Below are 21,541 nucleotides of genomic sequence, written 5' to 3' on the forward strand. Positions count from 1 at the left end.
CTTGTATGTTGATGCTTATCCGCGACATTCCTGCCGCCCAAAGTGTCACTGTTGTCGATCATTTTTATGTTGTTTATTTGATTGACAGGCCGGAGTTCCGAGTGCGGGACCTCCGGCTCCATCTCCGTCTCCGAGTTCATTTCACATGCAGTGATCATCTCTCGGCCGCCTTGTTTTTTATTCGTCGTCTGCCTTTTATGATCGCTCGTTTTATGGGGATCGTTTGGGCCGGGATTTACCATAAAATGACCATTAATCATTTAATAGAGTGCCGTAATGAACTCGGTATTCGGCTGGCTGCCAAAAAACTGCAACTTTTTCCAAACTTCCTTTATGGTTAGTTTGCTTTTTTTTTGTGTGTGTCCTCGTCGTCTGGCTTTGGCACCTAATCCTGGCGCACAACTATGCCGTTTGCATTGTTCCACGCACAATGGACACAAAGGACATGTTTGCACTGATTATCAGATTAGGCCATTGTACGTACAAATTGATATTGTCATGTTTCAAGTGCCAGTGAGCCACTGAGCCAGTGTCCCTGTCTCTGTCCACGGACCCCTGTGCTCTGTCCAGTTTTCCAGCCGGAGGCAGTGCAAAACTCATTGAATGCTGTCGCCAGTGCCGATTAAGAGATTTTTATTTTCGCACTCGGCGCTGGCAAACGCTGGCAACGAACCAGGCCAAAACAATGGCCCAGTCGCCCGGCCAGATTTGCAATATTTAGGCTCGGTTTCCTCTTTTTTTTTCTGGTTCGGTTTTGACGAAACAATCGCCGCACAATGAGTCCTGAGTGGTTTTCCTCCCCGTTCTGGCCTAGTTTCTGGACCAGAACCGATCATTAGCATAAAGCCACAACGGCGACGGCAATTTCTGTGGCTGTGCCGGTGTCTGTGCAGGGCGTTAGCCGAAGGATTAGCCGAAAATGTGCACATCATCATCGCCGAAAATCGAAGAGATTCAAGATCCGAGATCGGAGTACGGAGATCGTAGATCGGAGGTCCTTTGCCGTTAATCTCCGCATCGCACAAGTGATCGTATCGCAATCTTGGCCCGGAAAATCGCCCATAGCCATATCAGATTTCTCTGGAAATCAGGATCGCTGGATTTCCCTATCAAGGCAGCTGAATCGATCGAAGTAGGTGTTGGCCATGCGGCTATTCTCTCTGATCTCCAAATAGCCGAGCTGTCTAGTGATCTTCTCGGAGATATGCTAATCTTTTGGCACACTCAATTGTGGGGTTTCTCGAATTTCTTGGATGCATTGGCCAAAGTATTTTTGGCACATTTGTGATCTTGATAACAGTAGTTGCGTAGGGATTTATTATTTAGTGCAAGAATTTCTCTTTATATATTTCAATGTCTGCAATGCTCATGGTTATTACTAGAGTACATAGAAAAAAAAACATAAAACGAAATTATAGGGAATGCACACTAATTATACCCTTGCAGAGTATTATAATTTCAGTCAAAAGTTTGTAACATAGTGAAGAAGTCATTTCCGACCCTATAAATCATAAATATTCTTGATCAGCATCAACAACTGAGTCGATTTATCCATGTCCGGTCAAAATAAAAATTTTATAAAATTTTTCAATTTTCGTAAATTTTATAAGGGGTTACATCATTAAAATTGTCATAAATTGGGAAAAATTTGAATTTTTTAAATTTTTAAATTAAGTATGCAGATTTATTAACCTAATAATATCTTACATAAGAATGGTTTCCGAATTAAAATTAATGAATTTTTGGCTTAGTTATGAGTGTTTTAATCTTGGAAGTGTCGAAAAATTTCATTATAAAATTCGAATATTTGGAGCTTAGTTATGATCTATTTCCTGTTCGATTCTATGTATCAATTGCACCCCGAAGGACTATATATTGTAACTTCTAGCCGAAGTTAGTTTCTTTCTTGTTTATTTATTAATTTAATCATATGTTTATGATTTCAGACTAAATTACAATTCTTTGTTAAGAAATATTCGAAATTTTAACCACAACTTCAACAGTGCTACCTTATAGCCACGCCCTTAAGTAATCCCCGTGGCATTATGAACGGCAAGTCTTCCGTTTGCGCGGTTAATAGATAACATAGTATGAGTTAACCCACAAAATTGGACAAGGCAGTACATATTTAATTATTTATATTTTTATTTCAAGACAATAAAACAAATAATGCAAAATATTACTCCTCAAAATCCATTATTAAGAAAGATCCGAAATTTGGATCACAATTTCAGCTGTGCTAACAACTTCGTTTTCATAATATAGGTTCACCACGCCCTTGAGAAATCCCCTTGGCATTATGACCGGCCAATTATCCGTTTGGGGGGTTACGTTTTTAACGTAGTATAACCCCTTCGGTACGGGGCATGGTCGGATGTGGACGGGATAATCTGTATTAACTCCGTACTTAAAAGAGGCATCTATGTACTTCCAGTAAGACTCCATGGCCTTGCAGATGGGTTGACGAGGGATAAACATTGGCAACTGTTTGAACTCACCATTGCCACTGGGATCACTGAAGCTCTCGGCCGACACCGAGTATAAATCATCACTAAAATCTTTCTTAAGTTCTATAGTGCCATTGGCAGAGCGTTCGCGACCCAACAAGCGAATTTGGCTTAAATCAACGTAATCGGTTCCTCCCGAATGGTTTATGGATACAATACGGACTTCGTAGTTCTTTTTTAACAGCATCTTGAATACAAATTTAAATAATGAAAGGGAACCCAATATATTTAGAACCACTTACAAAAGCCTCGCCAAACAGCATCAGTAGAATATAAATCCGAAACTGCACCATAATTTTAGGAATAAAATAGTTACTTTTAAGCAGCACACGGTTTAGATTAATGATTGTTATTTTCTGAACTCATGGGATTTTATACGTTCCCAGCAGGGAAATAAACTATAATCTAACATGGCATTTCATGTTTAGTTAATATTTTAATTATTGACATAGTAAACTGTGTAAAAACTGTGTTATAAATATTGTAGCTAATCGTAAATAAGCTTTGATATTATTTAACAGTTGCATAAACCAGTTGCATTAGGTTAAAACCAGTACTTGTCGATCATTTTTATTCTGAAGGTGAGTCTGTACTATCGAGAACTCTGACAGAGGTGTATTGACATTTAAGGTATGGTGTTCGTTGTCGAGGACTCCTCTGAGAGTACATCTAAAGCAATTTTTATTCTTGAATTGCATGTACCACTTGACTTCGTTCTGTAGCTCAAGGATTTGAATTGGGCCGAAGCACGATCCCTACACGGTATCACCCCAAACCCAGCACAGCCCGAGCCTGAACCCACAGCATTCCATCCCATTCGAAAAGTGCCTTTCACAGCCCTTTGTTTGGGAGATGAGCTCCTAGGCGCCGGGTCATAACTCTTAGCGGCTGTTGCAGCTATTTGTTCGATTCTGTATACTGTATGCAGTATGGGCAATAAAAATATTGGCCTGCCTTCGCCGGCAAAGGACAAAGGAATTGCACCATAAAATGCATGCATACACAGGAGCGGAATCGGGAAACGGGGAACGTTGAACGGAGTGGAAGACAAAGCCCTACGGATTCCGGGCCCTTTGTCTCTTCGGGCCAAATCCATACGAAACTAGTGCAACACTTTTGGCTTATAGACAGGCCGAAAAGTAAACTGCAAACTGGATAGAGGGTAAGACGGGGAATAAGGCCAAGAAGAGCCGGCCGGCCATTGTCTTCGCAGAAGTCGTTAGTGTGACAGGTTGGATTTGTTTTGTGTACGGTGCCTAAGTCTGTCATCATCATCAGCATAGGACTTGTCTGGCGCCAGCATTAGGGACAATATTTTCGACTAAATATTTCGTCACAGGCCCAGGTAAATACTTGAGAGGGAAACGAGGGCGTAGGCCCCGGAAAAATCGGACATCTCTGCGGGCGCCTATATTTTCGGTTCGTTCGATTTCTCCTCGACCTGCTGCAGTTGCATTGATGATTTATGCACTGGTCCTCGGCTCCGAATTACAGGTGCACGGGGAATATATGTATATAGGCTCAGGTAGTTCGGAAAAACGATAAATATATTATTAAATGACAGTCCAATAGGCATTTATGCATTTGTTCACTGACACTAGCTATTTTGACAAAACTAAACAGATATGAAACTACTTAAAGCTACAGAAACTACAGTCTGTTTTCTATTTTGTTGTTTTTTGTGCTGAAATAAAAAACGTACAATAGGTTTCATTTACATCACTAACATACCTGAAATATTTTAGAAAAACGATAGTGTCACAATTAAATTCCATTCGAATTTATAGGTTGATTTGGTTAAAATGGTCAAATTATTTAACAATATTTGCATGTCGAACAACACGAAAACAAGTTAATAACATGCCGTAATTGGTTAATTAAATGGCACGAAACTACTAATTGATTAAAAAAAACAACGTTATTACAATGTTTACAAAAATGCACAAGTAACTGAAAGTTATCAATACCTTCTAAACATAACAACATATAATATTAGCTTTTGCGTTAATTCAATAATACAATTAGTAAGGTGCATGCAATCAAAATACAATACATTTTTAAATACTTTATCATGTTTTAAATTTGCAACTCAGTAGACATTACCAGATGCGCTTGGCTCCGTGTGGTGGCAATCCTTTGGCATGTGGCACGGATCGAAGCTGCAACATATTGGCACACTTGAACCGAGACCGAATCCCAGGAGCCGGGCACGTGCTCCTTGGCCCACTTGAACCGAACCCGCTGCTGCTCCTGCTCCTGCCACTGGATGAACTTCTGCCGGGTGGGCTACTCTGAAAAGTTCCCTTACAACAATCGGGGGTTTCTTTTTTCTTAATGCCAAAGAAGTCGCACGCTCTCTATTGGAATTTCCACAATGAGCACACTTGAGATACTGTTCTTACTCCCCCTTTTGTTTTCCTTGGTCGAGACATGCAGAGCAGGGGAGGGCATTGGGCTGGGCTGGTGGGTTGTGAACTTTTCGGCTGGCAAACAATGGCTCAAGCGCTGCTTGCAAAACAAAAAGCGTTTTAAGTTTTAATTACGCCAGGCACAAAAGGCCGCAGGAGTAAACCGCGACACATGGTGGTCCTTTCAAGTGGAAGTTCAACTGGAGGTGGGGCCTTAGAATACTGCACTGACTTGGGACCATATTGACGCCATATCAGAGTTACATTGCAGCCAAAGGCATCGGAAAGTTTCCTATGTAGAAGCCCCGGCACCTTGCATAAGCCATATCGGCTGCCAAATCTTGAATCATTTCTCAACCCGGTCCGAATCAATTTCCAGCCCCCATCCCCACGAGGGTGCCATCAGCAACTATCTATCGAATACAGGCAGCCATAGCTTGTCAGTGATTAGATTTCTTAACAATGCTACCATGGGCAACAAAGAAAATTATAGGAAACACTTCAATCTTAATAGAAAGTGATACGACTAGGCGTTTCCCTGTAGAAGGGAAAGTAAGAGAATATCTATTAAAAAGAGAATTCATTTTAAATATATGTTTGATTCTTTTATAATACATAAGAAAATAACAATAAGACCAGACTTTTTATTTACTAATTCTAAAGACAACTCAATAAAAGTTATAGAATCAATTGAAAAATCAGACCTTACGAGAGCTACGATTATGTTTTGAAATACATACGAGTAGTGATTAAATTGAGACCAGAATTTCTTGATTCCCCCAATAGAATCCACTTGTTAATAAATTAAATCTCTAGTATTGCCATAACTAAGCTCTGGTCTAACCCCCTTTAAATCCGATAAATAAGGGGTATGTAAAATTGCTCAATTGCTCAACTGATTAGACTTTGTTTTCAATTTGTCTTGCAACCTTTCCATTCACAGTCACCGAAGAAGGTTCCCCGAGCGGTTAAGGCAGTTGAGGCGACATGACAGACGGGGCTGAGCGAGACAGACGCACAGTTTTTAATCAAAATTGTACAGGAAATCAAAAATCAGTTTTCAAAAAATAAAAATCACAGTTTCTTATCGTGATGTTGATTTGTAGCTGCCGTTTGTTGTTCTTTTTCTGCCTTTGTCTTGGGTTTTTGGAGGTAGCGCTTTACCCCAATTGCTCGACCCATCAGAGAATTTTATTATGATTTGGTAGGTAGGCCCTTGGCGTGTAATTTGAGGAAAGCAGCGCTGAAAGCAAACGCAGTAGCTATGAAATCAATTATGCGATAAAGATTTGACAGCACAGCGCACAGAGCTGCGCTGCTGGCACTCGATAATTAATTTTAACGCTTTATCGCAATTGGAGGTGCGCCCCGCACACACCACCGAGGGTGGGGACATTTCTGGTGGTGGGGAGAGTGGGAGGTACTTCGGTTTCGAATCCGAAAGATAGTTGCTGCCGATAGGCGTCCGATTTGATTGAAGTCTGTCTAAAGGCGTTTTGTCTTGGGGCCTAGTCTAATCTGTGACACAATTGGAAAAAGTTATGAGTGTGCCTATGAATTTATAGAGGCCTCTTTGCTTCCCCCCTTTTACACTTGACTAAATAGTAGATTAAATTTGATTTTAAATTTAATTTGAGAAGAAGTAACACTTTCAACAATTATACTAACAAGCCACAATGTTTTGACACTTCCATATCAAATATATTTATGCTCGTTCCCATTAGTTTTGAATTACTTGAGTTACTTTAAACATTTTTCTTTCCGTGCTTAGACATTCATTTATATATTTATTTGATTCGTTTGTTCTGAGTGAGGTTTTTGGGACGATGAGAGAGATGCTTTCCCATGATATGCAAACGAACTCAATTATTTATTTTATCACAAATGATTTTGCTTATCAAACCTAGCAATCGCGTCATCTTTGTCTCTCCCAGAAAACCACAATAACGAAGGGGCAGAAGATGCAGACGAAGGGCAAAGAAGCTGTAGCCGAGGAGAGACCTTTCTCAGACCCCGACGCTCTTCACTCATCCTCGTCTCCGGTGCGGTGTGCTGTCTCTGGCCTCTTGAGTTTTTCTTACAATTGCTTGGGTACTGGGCTTGGGTTCGGTCCTGATTGAGGCCGCCATTATTCAAGGAGCCCGAGACTCCTTGGGCCTCTCACTCTCTCTCTCCCTGTCGCAGTGGCATCTTTTTTTGGCTCTATCTTTGCGTTGAAATCTCCGCAGTTCATGTCAAATTTCTTGTGTTTTTATATATCATTCGGCTGCCACTGGCGGGGACTGCTTTCCTTGTAAGTATGTAAATGCCTCGCAGGCTGCAGCTGCATTTTGCATTTTGTATCCCCTTCCCCTGAACTCCAGGTCTCCATCTAGCTTTGAGTGATTGTCGAGGGTTTATCTTCTGATGGGGCCTGGCTTCTGTTGCCGCAGATACGGGGCTCGTGCATCTGTATCTGAATCTGCATCTGTATCTGTATCTGTATATGTGTCTTTGGGGGCTGCAGCGGAGTCTTGTTAATTAAGTTTCAAGCAGGTTCCCTTTGGGCGTTGCTCGAAAGTCAATTTTTAGCACCTATTGACATGCAAAGGACCCGCATGCCACACACACACTTATTCCTGTGAAAGCGAGAGATACAGATACATTTAGTGATGGGAGTGATTTTTACTCAAATGAGGTACAGGCTATAAGGCAGGAATATATATCTTTGGTTTAAGTAATGCATTTTATTAGTCATATAATTAATAAGTTTAGTAAACATATTAATAGAGTTATGTCTAAGGTAATATATATATACCAAAAACTACTTTTAGGTAAACATTTTCAGTATCTTTTAAGGTACTACAATTTGCCAAAACACTCATCACTGTCGACAGATACAAATATAGACTGCAATTTGGATTTGTGCCCCAGGAAGGCAAATCAATCAATTCAACACGCAAAGTTGTTGCCGATAATTTCTCTATTTTGACTCGACTCGGCGACGAGGACGAGGACGAGGACGAAAAGGAGAAGGAGTCGGAGTCGGAGTCGGACTCGGAGGGGGGCAATAAATAATAACTCAATACAAATCCCAATTACAGACGATTGCCACCCGGAATCGAGGAGCCCGGGACCAAGGTAACAAACACAGGCCAACCCTCTTGGCCCGGCCGAAGTAAATCCTGGCCGCCTTCGATTGTCCTTTTCGCCGTCTGCACATGGGTCTGAATCCGTCTCCGTCTCTGCATTTGTTTTTGTCTCTTCCTCTGTGTGTGTGGTGGGTTCGGTTTATTTGATTCGATCAGCGGGGTTTCGCCTCCATCAACCACAAAAACAACGAGGGCCAAGGACCATCAAGGGTTGTGGGTTTGGGTTAAGGCTTGGGCTCCGGCTTCCCCTTAGTCGATTTCGGGCTTATCCTGCAACCGGCACATAAATCGTCGTGCAGCTCCTGCTTCTCCTTCATTTAAATTTTCATTTAATTTGTTATTTGTTTACATGAAACACGGCGACGTGCGACGACAGCGACGGAGGCGACATATGACAACATTCTCAGCCGGCCACAATTGCCATTGTCTGGCTCTCGATGAGAAGAGGGGTGATTGCTAGGGGAAGGGGCTATAAGGGTATGGGTCCTCGTGTGGTCATCTATTGTGACCACACACCTGGACGGTGCAGTTTGGCCACTGTTTGGCAACAGTCTCTAATTGTTCCATTCAAATGGTGACTCCCTTGTGGGCGAGACAAGGATTGCAGTTCCAAGAGAAAATTAATTCCTTAGGGTAGAGGTTAATATGAAGGGCTTACTCTATAAAGAAAGTTATTAAAATAGAGGGAATTTATGAGTTTTAAGAACTAATCCATACGATAACTGTTGTCCCATTTTTTCTTAAGAAAACATTGTATTTGGCCATTAAGCATTCTCGCAGCTCCCAAGAAAAATCCAACAAATTATTTATGCAAATCGGGAAAGTGAAACCCCATCTCGATGGCCCCACCCCGAAAACATTTAACGCAGTTTAAGTTCGCTTAGGCAAACTAGTTCAGGTTAACGGAGGGCAAGACTCAGTTGAAAGAGTTCCCAACGATAAGGCAGTGACCATAAATACAACGATCTACAGCGAATTAGCAGGCGGAGGGGGAAATATCTGGACAGCATCTCTAACAAATTAAGTGGACAACAATAAATCAAATGGCTGACGACGAAATTCAGATGAAAAATCAATAAGCGGCCAAGTCTATTTATTCACTGCGAGGGTGTGGGGACCCTAAATCAGTAACCGAATTCCGTATTGGACTTGGAATCCGACTCCTATATGGATTCGTATTCGGACTCGCAATGGGGATCGAAATCTGTGGCTGCGTGTTTAACAACAAACAATTAAGATGGCGTCCGATCGATAAGGCCCAAAGGCCAGAGACACAGTAACAGAAACAGAAACAGAAACAGAAAAGGCGCGGAGTGGAGACCAAACTCATCAGCCACCAAACTCAACTCAACAGTTAGCAGAAGTCGTGGCCAATGGGGCTGATGAAACAAATGGGCCATAATGAAATAATTATGACTGCGCTTCGGGTCCGAAACATGGCCTATGATGGCCCCTGGCTAACTTGGCTCACTTCCCCGGCCAAAAACGCATTTAAACTAGCTCTGATTGAGGCTGAAAACAATGCCCGGCACTTTATCGCCCCCCTCAGATCAAAATGTGGCTGCCAAAGGATATATCCGCACGGGTATCGGGCAATGCCGAGTCCGCTTATCAACGGCTTGGCATCTGCCAACGCGATGCCAGTTGATGGACTTTGATTGCCGCTTTTGGCCATGCGTGATATTTATTTGTTAGTTGACGCAAAGCACTGATTGCTGTCCTCCGATGCACAGTGGTTCTGCATTATTTTTATAAAATTGTATTGTATATCTCATCTATATTTAACAAAACCCACAGTGCCACTTTTCCTTCAAAATATATGTGTAGCAACATTGTTTGTTCTGTTAACACTCAACACAAAAATCTTGCGACTGCCTGGCTATCGATTGTTCTCCTGTGATTCACTAGAAACCTATTCATTTAGCAGTTCCAGCAAATGGTTTCCCTTTCGTCGCCTGGCCACCAATGTGCCATCCTTTTGGCATGTGTCTCGAGCACAATTGAGTGACCAACGTGAAAAATGAAGCCCGGACCAAGTCAACCACTGGAAACATTTTTAATTTCGCAGCCATTGTGAGGAAGGAAAAAATGAGCAGCGAAATTGTAAACATTTTTGCGCGCCAGCATCAAGATAACCGGGCACACAACTGGAGGAGCCGGGAAACCAGGAAAACCAAGCCAGCCACAATGGCATGGATTCTCTCTGGAGGACTATTTGGGCAGCGAGAAATTAGACACGTGATGGGCGGACTCAAAGGTCCGAGATGGTGGCGACAAAACCCCGCCCGATAACCAGGAGAAAAAAAAAATGCCTGACAAAAACCGACTCCACTTTTTGTTTCCTCTTTTTCTTTTTCCTTTTTTTTTGCAAAGCGATCAGCTGCTCCTGAGGATGCTGATTTCTCTGCCGATTCTACTAGATCATTTGAATAGGTGCGAACAAGAGGCGATCGAAGCGACGAGATAGCAGAAACAGGAAGTCGAGGCCCCGAATTATGAGGGTCCCACTTCCAAATGCCAAACGCAAGCCCTCGATAGTTCTTGGGCATCCAATTAAATTGAATTTAGGAACGATGCTACTGCGATAAATTAGGCAAACATTTTGCTTTCCTTCTTGCCCGCTCCACTCCCGAGCATAATTATTTTCTGGTGGTCACAGCAAACTCCAACCGAATTAAAAGACAAACAAGCTGGCCAGAGGCGTTGAGAGTAAACACAGGAATCGAAGTCGATTATCTAAATGTGATAAGGCATACGCACTCACTGAGCCAGACACTGAAAGAAATTTAAGCATATTAAACACCATTAAGAGCCCCAAGAAGCATTTAGTGCCATAACGCAAAACTTCCCTTTAATAAGGAATAAATTATGCTACATAAGATTTTATACCCTTGCAGGGTATGCTAATTTTAGTCAGAAGCCTGAAAAGTAGGGAAGGAGTCATTTGCGACCCTATAAATCATATATATTATTGATCAGCATCAAAAACTGAATCGATCCAGCTATGTTTGGCAACAATTTAAATTTTTCAACATTTTTCAAATTTTAAAAATTTTATAAGGGGTTACATCGTTAAAAGTGTCAAAAAATGGCAAAAATTTAAATTTTCTATATTTTTAAATTGATTATGCAGATTTATTAACCTTATAAAAACTAACATGGGAACGCTTTCCGAATTAAAATTAATGCATTTTTGGCTGAGTTATGAGTTTTTAAACTTTGATTTGTAGAATGTTGATTCAAAGAATGCGAATATTTTCAGCTTAGTTATGATCGATTTCCGATTCGATCATATTATTCAAATGCAAACTGCAAGTGTTCATAAACATTGGTTTCCTGAAGTTAGTTTCCTTACTTGTTATATATAAGTATTAGTTGGCAAATTTTTAATTACATTTTGGTTTTATTTTCTTTAAGTAAGAATTCGTGTGTTTTAATTATTCTTTTCATAAGTGATTCGGGCAATGATTTGTTTAATTCTATGTCTGTTGTAAGCACAAGTTGTACCTTTTTCTATATAAATTTGAATTTAAAATTTTTCTCTATTTGTATACTTTTTCTTTCGGTATTGTTTTTCTGAGTGTCCTTGACAGGACTGTGGCGGTGCCTTCGCCTCGCTTCACTTGCTCCGGCCTGGCCCTCGTCCAAATAAATTTCTAGCGCGCTCTACAAGTCTATTTGTGCGTAAACAAATATTTATTGGAAAGGTAACACTTGCGACGGCAGCCGCAGAGGGGTTACAACTAGGTGTTAGGTGTTAGATGTGAGGTTTTTGGTACTTAGGGGTTCCACATTGAAAGGCTGAAGTTAACCAATTGACCAATAAAATGTTTGATGATGTGTGGCGCACTGGCAGTCGATTTGTGCGGGGTTTTACCTGTCACTGCACCAATTATTTACGGCTGGATGGTTGTAATGGAAATTTGGGGGATTTAGTCACTAGATTGATGTCTAGACTGATGTTCTGAAATAAAATTATTTGGTATTTTAGTTGATGTACTTATTTTGTGATTAAAGAGCTTCAACATCCTTCGACCTCCTGAATCTAGTTTTATTTTTCTTCCACCTTTAGTCATTTCTACCTCTCACCACTTTTGCTCTTACCAATTGTTGTTAGCTTAACGATGACTTGCACAGTGCTTGCCATTTTGGCCTAACAACTTTGTAATTTTTTGTTTACACGCTTAAATTGTAACGTAATTGCTTTGGGAAGTGACAATTGTCGGGCATCCCCCTTTTGGCTATGAGTTGCGTTTGTCGATTGAAAGCCCGACGCTGTGAAAGCGGACACATGCTCGACTTGGTCTCGGGTATTCTTGGTTTGCTTGGATAACTATTTCTCTGTTCAGTCCACAGTCCAGTTGCCTGGGGGGACCAACAATAGGGCCCATCGGAACGCACTTGGCCCTGTCAACCTCAGGCCACAGAGGCCTCGAGATGAAAGGCAGATGCTAACCGCCAGATAAACGCGGCGACTGCGTCGTAATTCGTGTAATTATATTCTCAATTACCAAAACCCGACAGGCTAACAAACCAGCGATGCTGTGGCTGCGATTAGAACAAAACGAAAGCGTTTTCAGATTTTCCTTTTTCTATTTGTGCACTTGAAAAAATTGAAAAACTATAGTGTCCCTTCAAACACATACTTTTTTTAAAATAACTATAACTATTGTTAAAGATATCTGATATTTAGTTTGCTCAAGTAGTCTTAAATGTTCAAACACGTGAAATTTAATTCAAATTAAACCTTCAGAAAGACCAAGTTTGCAGCTTGCAATTGGTTCGTAAAATCGTGTAGAAAATCTTTCATAACTATGTTAAAAATGCATTTATTTCGATTCGGAAAGCTTTATAATGTTAGTTTTGGTTAGCTTAATAAATTTGCATATAGGCTTACAATATATTAAAAATTCAAATTTTGCCAGATTTTTGACAATTTTAACGATGTAACCCCTATTAAAATTTTGAAAAATCGACAAAAATTTAGTTTTTCTATTTTGCCAATATTTTATTTTTAATTTATTAAGATTTTAACTGAATCTGTATTTCTTTTTGCAATCGATGGCTTTTTGAGAATTTTATGCCCTCAAGAAGTAGTGAAATCTTCGTACTGTTTACTCTATATTTATTGTTTTTTTTATATGATAATATATTTGAAGAATTATAGTTTAAGTTTGCAGTGTCGCATCTTAGTTGAGAACACTTCTTTTCTCGAGTTTGTTGATTTTTGACATGGTTTTCACTCGAAAACATGGACAAGGAAGAGTCAGACTAACCCATTCCCCAGCAGAAATCAAAGGCAGGCCAGCAAATATAGCAATGAAAGGCAGATAGCTTCTAAACGATGCTCATTCGTGGTGCTGCTGCTGCTGCCAAGCAAACAAGTCAAGCCAAGGGGCGTGGCAAGGGCAAAAAGACATATGCAAATGGCCAGGCTCAGGCTCAGACTCATCCCCAGGACCATGGGCATAACCCACACCCATTCCTGGTCCAACTTGAGTGGCTTTAGCTTGGTAGCGATGTGATGCCCACGACGATATGATATGATTATGTTAAATGCCCGTTTTGTTTGCTCACTCACTGGCATCAGTGCTGCCAGCAGAAAGCTAAAAAGTAGCTTACCCTTAAGATAAATAAATGTAAAATGTATTTCATGTATTATTCTTTACCTTGCAGAAAATAAAGACATATTTATAAGTACTTTCAGTCATTAGTTTGAATCTTTATTATCTAATAACGTTCATATTTTTATTTTAGAATATCCTTAAAGCTAACCAAAACAGGATAAAAGCTCGCTGAATTGATATCACTGAAAGGCAGGGATATGGTCATTGGGCAGCTGTGATTCTCCAGTTGTAGTTGTATGTTAGTCGTCGTCGTCGTCATGGCTCTTAACTGATTTTCCCTTCCATGGGCTGAAAGGAGCAGCCTCTGTTCAGTTCGGATTCAAGTTGACGATTTCATAATTCAATTTACAAGATAAGGGGCAGCAGCACAGAGCAGGCACAACCACAAACACAGCCAGAACCAGATTCTGATTCGGATGCGGATTCGGATACGGAATCAGCCAACCAACAAACGGCCACCGTTATTGGGGCGTGTTGTCAACAGACAACAGACAGCAAAAATAACAAAAAAACGTAAACAAAACGCACAGAAAAAATCATATTGAAAAAAGACCTTTTAATTAATTATGCATCAGCGATTGTGTTTAAATAAACCGAAGCCCAGTCAAATCTCATTCAGAGATTTTTGTTTGTTCGCTTGGTCGATGGGCGGGGAAATCGCAGGGCCGATCAGCAGCAGCTGCCAGTGACAAAGGCGCATTGCGCATACGCCAGGATGAACCCATGTAGATGAGACCGATTAGATAATTCAGATAGCTCCCAAAGGTATTGACTCAACTTATGTCTACTTCGCCTGGGATTATCGCTGGAAATATGATCTTAATTGCACAGCACTCGTATTTGATAATGAAGGTATTTGCAGTGGTGGAAATTAAGTGATTGTGGCTTAGACTATTATAAGAAGTTATTTGTAAATTTTGAAATTAAGATTACCCATAGAAAGCTGGGCAGTTGACTTTGAAATTTTTGTTGAAATTATAAAAGATTGGGTGATTTCTATTTTATTTTAATACATTTTATTAAAATAATATTTTAGAAAACTTACTATTTATTAGACAGGAAACACCCAACGCATTTCCTATAAATCATATATGCTTATCAAATATGGAATGGAATAAAGTGTTTAGTTCGTAAAGGATTTATTTCCCAATCTACCCATTAGATCGGGAACATTTCTTCGAGTTGACCCTTTTACATTTGCCGAACTTCAATTGTTCATTGACTGGAAGAACGAGTCGTCAATCGGTGGCCCTTGTCAATGGGTCGTCAGCCATGTCAGCGGCATATAGTAAGTCAGCCCGACTTCTGACACGATCGCAGAGAGCAAGGGAGTAAGGGAGGGTAGCCCATATGCCCACATTCAAGTTAGAAGCCATCATAATTTAAACATGAGTGTTGGCTGCCACTGCGCACTGGGCTAACAATGATGCGGTTGTGGCTGGGCTTTATGGTCGGGTTTCTGAAGAGGATCGCTTCGTCCATTTGGTGGCCTTATCAGCGATAGCGATGGCAGATTAATCGGGACGATAAGCGCGAACCCAGGGATGTGGACACGATGACGAGCAGGATGACGAGTGAGGATGATCGACCAGGAGAATGGTAGAATGGAGTGGAGTGGAGTTGGAGTTGGAGTTGGAGTGCCGTCGATGACGATGATGATGATGATGACGGTAGCGACGGGACGGGACGGGGATCTCTGGAGTGGCTATGTTCTTTGTGGTACGAATTCGGTTTTATATTCTCATTTTTCGGGGCTTTATATACCCTGCCCTTCTGGGTCTGCCTGGGCGAAAAGGTGTGCCTGGGTTATGCGAAATATGCGTGGCGTTGTCGATCGGATCGGTCGGAGGGATCTGCGCTGGCACTGCCCAAAGTGGTTTAGATTAAAGGGTTTAGTTCTCTGCCTTGTGTTATTTTATTTTTGGGCGTTATTTGCTCAGCGAGACGTGCGACTGCTTTGGCCTGCTCTACTCTGTCCGCGGGCTTTGGGTTTCGGTTTTTCGGACTGCAGGAAGATCGATCTCCCCGATCGGTCGGTGCACCCCGATGACCTCTCGCCTCTCGGCTCCTCCTGCCGCTCTTGCCCCATCTTGGCATTTCTGTTGTTGTGCCAGCTGAACATCTGTCGATCTTGTTTGCCGATAATTTGAATTGAGTTTTCTCTCCAATGTTGGCCAGCCCTCACATGTGTAAAGAGTCCAGGCCATTGTCCATGTTTATGTGAGAGGAATGCAGGGCAAAGATGGTTAAGGGGTAATGCCGGGAGGCGTGTTAATAACAGAGCTCATCCTCGTCAAATGGAAGCCCACAGAATGACACCGAGTCTAGGCAAAGTGCAAAGCTTTCTCAGGGCACTCGAAAAAATTAGAAATGAAATGTAATTGTATAAACTAGAAAGGTAATGTATCCTTTTAAAGTGCAGGGTTTTAAAAAACATTTACTTAGAACATATTTTTGTATAAAGTTTGATTTGAAAAAGCTTAATAAATAATTTATTGAAACTCTGACTTAAGAAACTGTTTCTCCAGGTGTGCCTGTCTTTAAAGAACTCCACCAGAACGTGTCAACTGGTTAGTGGATTTCGGTGAGAGCCGGGGAATTGGGGTACTTAGAGGGGGCAAAGAAGCATCCAGGGTCCCAGAGCCACAGCCAATCCGCCGGGCACGTTCAAGTCGTTTTCTCGCAATTAACGCGAAATTCTACGAATTGTTTAATTAGAACTCCAGTTTCAGTTTCTCAGTTCTCAGTTCCCAGTTTTCAGGTTGCATCTCCAGGTCTGCGAGTCGCCTGCAACCTCTGCACGTTTGTATCTCGTGGTTCTTGTTTTTGGGCTGCATAATCTTTTTGTAAACATGAAACTCGCGCCATTATATCGAGCCAACGTTCGTTGGCCAACTTGGGAATGGAATGAAATGGTATTCCATGTCATGGCTTGGGGGGGAAGACCTCGGTCAAGGAGGGGAAAGAGAGAGACCGAGCTGGCTGCTTTTTACATCTTCGCCTGCCCTGCGCCGCCGTGCGGCAACGATTTTAAATTTAAAATCTGTGAATTTGAAGCAGTTTATCGAGACGGCATCCTTGGCCTCCTTGGCAGCCTCCGAGCTCAGCGTCCTTTGCTTAGGTGTCTGCTGGATTCTGTTGTTGTCCCAGTCGCTTTTCCCTGATTCGCTCGACCGATTAAATCATTAAATATTCCGATTGTGTAGCGTTATAATGAAATGTTTTTAACGCTTGTCTGATTTGGAATTATGCAGGGAATTAAAGGATCTCTCTCTCTTTTTTCGCTGTCTTGTATTTGCCAAGTTAAGACTCTTTTTATGTGGAACATGCTGGAAGCTTGTCCGTGATAAGCAAAGATGTTCCAGGCATTTGATGTATTTACTGAAACCAACCAATATGGGGTCTGAAAACAAAGCTGCCTATGAAATGTAATGGAACTACTACTTCTTGTGAGGTGAGCAAGATCTCTTTATAAATTTAGATATCCATAATTTCAAAATAATTGTAAAAATTTAGTTAACTTTTAAAAAAATTTAGTTAACTTTTAAATAATTGGCGTTTAATTCCGCGCCAATAAATCCCATATGATCGATTCGCTAAAAGCTCGTTGCTGTGGAACTAATGTAGAACTATCGATAAGTATAAGTATCTATGTATCTGTATCTGTGTATCTGTTCTAGCGCTAAAAATGTATCTATGTATATATATATCTGAATTTAGCGCTCAAACGCTGAGTAGTTCAATCTCTCTGAGGTAGGAAAGCTTTTTCCCCTTAAAAATGTTTTATTTTGTTGAAAGAATTTAATTTAAATGAAATCTACATCTATATTATTATCATACGGAACGAAATAAATGTATTAAAAATTGTATTACATTATTTTTTTGTGCACTAACACCAATGGGAAAGACACCTAAAAAAAGCTTTTAAAGATATTGCTACAAAGCTTAATATCTGATAAGTTTAGATTTTCAGATCATTTTGTGCATCTCGGCATTAGTTACCCCTTTGTTTAGTTCAGACGAGACTTACTGATTTGTCGATCTCCAGTACGGAAACGGATGCGACTTCTGCAGTTGAAAGTGAAATGGAATTACTCAGTCTGGATCCTGATCTAAGGGAGCTTCAGCTAAATGAGTGCAACAATCTGACAATCGTGGAACTCACACCAAACCTTCGAATCTTGGAAATATTCAATTGCTTCTGGCTTCGTTTAGAGATGAAAGATCTCAGTGTTGTGGGCAATCTGAGCTCGCTTCAGTTTCGGAATGGAACGCTTTTGAGACTGGAAGAGAAGATGTTTCTGCAATTGCCCCTTCTGGAGACTCTCGGGCTGGGAGAAAATGGCATAGCAGTTGTTTCTCCGGACGCCTTTATTGGACTCACCCAGCTGTGGATGCTAACTTTGAACGACAACAGAATAGTATATTTTGAAGAGAGAGAGTATTCCATCCACTGGTAAAACTACGGTACCTTGACTTGAGAGGTAATACACTATTTAATCTACCGGAAGACATTTTCAATAAGAACCCCAAGATGCAGGTATTATTTCTCAATGGAAATCAATTATCAAGCGTATATCCATCGACCTTGGCCATTCTTAAGAAATTTAACATGTTGGATCTAAGCGATAACTTCATTAATGAACTGCAGCTTCCTAGCTTGGAGACCATAATCGTTGACAACATCGGGGTCTACAGAATGGATGTTCTTGGTAATGTAAGCACGTTCCAGGCGAGAAATAACTTTTTGACGTATCTGTATTTCGAGAACCAAATATCTGTCACCGAGCTCTACCTGCATGGGAACAAACTGACAACGAAAGACATGACTAACATTCTCAAAGGAATGTGGAGGCTTTACCGCCTAGACCTTTCCTCAAACCTCGCTAAGGCACTACCAACTTTAGAGCCCTCGAAATTTGATGGTAAGGAAGACAACATCCTGCCCATTCTTAAGTTTGTGAACATGTCTAGGAACCTATTGGAGAATCTAAGAGGCGACTCGCATTTGTTGTCCCCCAGTCTGACCTGTCCCACAACAGAATATGTGAGGTGGATCCAAATATCTTAAGCGTAGTCAATAATCTTCAAAGCCTGAATATTGAGGGGAACCGTCTTGTCCACTTCAGCTACAAGCTCCTTTACATTCAGCAACAAGGCCTGAAGGAGGTGGCGCTCTTTGACAACGAGTTCAGCTTTAATACTTACACGCAGATAATCAAGTATTTCAGGAATGCAGGTATCCAAGTTCTTGGAGAATTTCATTCGGAAGGATTCACTTCCGTGAAGGAAAAGTCTTCAATGATAAAATGTGTTCGGGCTGAGATAATAAACGACGACTTCGTGGCTTAACCTTCCTCTGAAGAGCTAATTGATGAATTGGAGAGCAACGAGTTAAAGCATCGACAGCTGAACACTTTTAGAAAATGGAGCTCTTGGAAAATTCTGATCCTTTTAGGTCTGTTAGCTGCCCTGACGTCTAATATAATTCTGGTCATACAGCTCCGCCGTTCCAGAGGAAGACTAAATGGCAATAGATATCTACTCTAATGATGGAAAAGAAATGCGAAATATAAATCTATAAACATGTAAAATCTTTATAAAACCATATATTCATTTTAATAACAAATAAATTGATAAAGAAGAACGTATCCGGCATTCCAATGTTTTCTTTGTATACCCTTGAAGGGTATTATAAGTTCAGTCAGAAGCCTGAAACGTAGCGAAGGAGTCGTTTCCGACTCTATAAATCATATATATTCTTGATCAGCCTAAAAAGACGAACCGATCGATCAAAAATTTAAATTTTTCAAAATTTTAAAAATTTTATAAGAGGTTGCATCATTAAAATTGTCAAAATTTGTCAAAAAGTTCAATTTTAATAATTTTTAAATTGAGTATGCAGATTTATTAACCTACTAAAAACTAACATGAGACTGATTTCCGATTTGAAATTAATGCTTTTTTGGCTGAGTTATGAGTATTTTAAAAACGTTGATTTGTCAAAATTAAATCTGTCTTATAAAGCTGCAATGCTATTAAAGATAGTTAGTTTCCTTTATTACATATACATACTATATATATATATATATATTTCCGTATAGAATAGATTTTTATGAGCGCTATTACGAATGAGATAATAATTGGTTTCCTCAATTTATTATAAGAAAGAAAGTGCATATGAGACTTTTTTGTAAAAGCTTTTTCCGACCATTTTACGAATATGAGATTCTTGCTCGGATCAGTCGAGGCAGCCACCTCGTTAAGTGAAAGATCGCACATGAAAATCTAAGCGGAATATTTTATATCTAAAGAACAAATGGATTATATTCTATGTCTATTCCTGGTGCCAGCTATAATCGTTTTGGGGTTCACCGAATCCGAGTTTTCCTGCTATGAAAATAACTGCAACTTCACAGATATGAATTATACCGATAAAAGAGAACTCATTCTGGACTCTTGCAGAAACCTGACAGTGCTGAAGCTTACGCCGCACATTCATTTCTTGGAATTACGGAATTGCACAAGTAATAACCTCAGTGTAGACGACATCAGTGAGCTGGCTCTGCTTAGGCACTTTTTGCTGCACAGTGGACACTTTGTGGAGCTGAGCGATGAAATGTTTGCCAAGTTGTCCGGTTTGGAGATACTCGCAGTAACCTTTAGTGACATAGAACGGGTCTCTGCTAACGCTTTCAAGGGGCTCTCCAAACTGTGGCTCCTCTCCCTTGATAACAATAGCATAAGCAGTTTGCCGGATAATGTCTTTCAGCCACTTCCAAATCTAAGTTACCTCTACCTCAGCAGTAATAGGTTCGTTACTCTTCAGGAAAACCTCTTTACTCATAACCCAAACCTAAGAGTGATAACTCTCGATGGAAATCCGCTAACAAAGCTATTGCCGAAAAGTCTGGAGTCCTTTACAGAGCTTTATGTCCTGGACCTAAGCAACTGTAGTTCCCTTCATGAGCTCCAAGTGCACAGCACTGATACCCTGATCCTAAACAATAGCGCACTTAACAGACTTGACATATTTGGAAATGTTGGCAAAGTCCGGGCCGAAAATAACCAGATTTCCGTTGTCAACATCCACAACAAGATTCCCGTCATCGAGCTGGATCTGCATGGCAACAAGCTAGAATCCCATTTGCTACCCGGTATCCTCTTGGGCATGTGGAGACTCCAACACCTGGACCTTTCCATGAACCAAATAGAAGATCTGCCCTCCCTCAAGAGCGCAAATCCTGGCGAGGCCTTTATTTTACCCAATCTCATGTTTGTCAACCTGTCGGGCAATCGATTGGAGACCCTGCGTGGTGATTCGCCCATGCTATCCCCCAGTCTCATCCACCTGGACATATCGTACAACAGGATACGCGTCCTAGAGCCACATGTCTTCGGTGTGATTTATAATCTTCGGAGCCTGCACATCCAAGGAAACCGTATCCGGCACTTCAAATACGATCGCTTTTTCAGTGAACAAAGAGGCCTTAAAGAGGTGGCTCTCTACGAGAATAAGTTCAGCAAGGAAAGCTATTACAATATTACTAAATATTTCACAGAAGCCGGTGTTCTTGTAATAGAGAAACATCAGGTTGCCTCTGTAGAGATATTAGAGCATGCAGCTTCGGATGACTGGAGTATCTTCGAAGTTCTGATCTTTATTTGTCTGTTGATTGCATTAGTCTCCAATGTGATCCTTTTCCTGCGACTAAAGGGCATCAGCAGGCGTTCTTTTCGACAAAGAATGACCTCAAGATTGAAAGCAAGTTTCGTCAGCATTGATAACTCTGATAATTGAAAATATATTGAAATGTATCTGTATAAAAAATAATAAATGTAGTGTTAGTTCATGCACTTCAATCCAA

The 21,541-nt window shown here is 40.8% G+C and overlaps 3 protein-coding genes across 4 annotated transcripts; 2 read left to right on the forward strand and 1 right to left on the reverse strand.

Annotated features, from left to right (window-relative positions):
* Positions 1-2,127: 2,127 nt before the first annotated feature.
* On the reverse strand, positions 2,128-3,117 carry CheA84a (Chemosensory protein A 84a). Its single transcript, XM_086839934.1, has one exon. The coding sequence runs from the start codon at positions 2,692-2,694 to the stop codon at positions 2,200-2,202; it is 495 nt and encodes a 164-aa protein (XP_086696060.1). The 5' UTR covers positions 2,695-3,117; the 3' UTR covers positions 2,128-2,199.
* Positions 3,118-17,654: 14,537 nt separating this feature from the next.
* LOC110185850 (uncharacterized) lies at positions 17,655-19,324 on the forward strand. 2 transcript variants are annotated; one of them, XM_086839922.1, is made up of 2 exons: positions 17,655-18,157; positions 18,208-19,324. In XM_086839922.1, the coding sequence occupies exon 2, from the start codon at positions 18,208-18,210 to the stop codon at positions 18,742-18,744; it is 537 nt and encodes a 178-aa protein (XP_086696048.1). In that variant the 5' UTR covers positions 17,655-18,157; the 3' UTR covers positions 18,745-19,324. The 2 variants fall into 2 exon arrangements, with proteins under 2 accessions (XP_086696048.1, XP_086696047.1); XM_086839921.1 differs by having other exon boundaries at positions 17,697-18,157; positions 18,214-19,324.
* Positions 19,325-19,903: 579 nt separating this feature from the next.
* On the forward strand, positions 19,904-21,541 carry LOC147642613 (uncharacterized). Its single transcript, XM_086839891.1, has one exon. The coding sequence runs from the start codon at positions 19,993-19,995 to the stop codon at positions 21,472-21,474; it is 1,482 nt and encodes a 493-aa protein (XP_086696017.1). The 5' UTR covers positions 19,904-19,992; the 3' UTR covers positions 21,475-21,541.

This window comes from Drosophila serrata, unplaced genomic scaffold (assembly GCF_035046125.1).
Source record: "Drosophila serrata isolate PLE 108 unplaced genomic scaffold, ASM3504612v1 contig_382, whole genome shotgun sequence".
Taxonomy (NCBI): Eukaryota; Metazoa; Arthropoda; class Insecta; order Diptera; family Drosophilidae; genus Drosophila; species Drosophila serrata.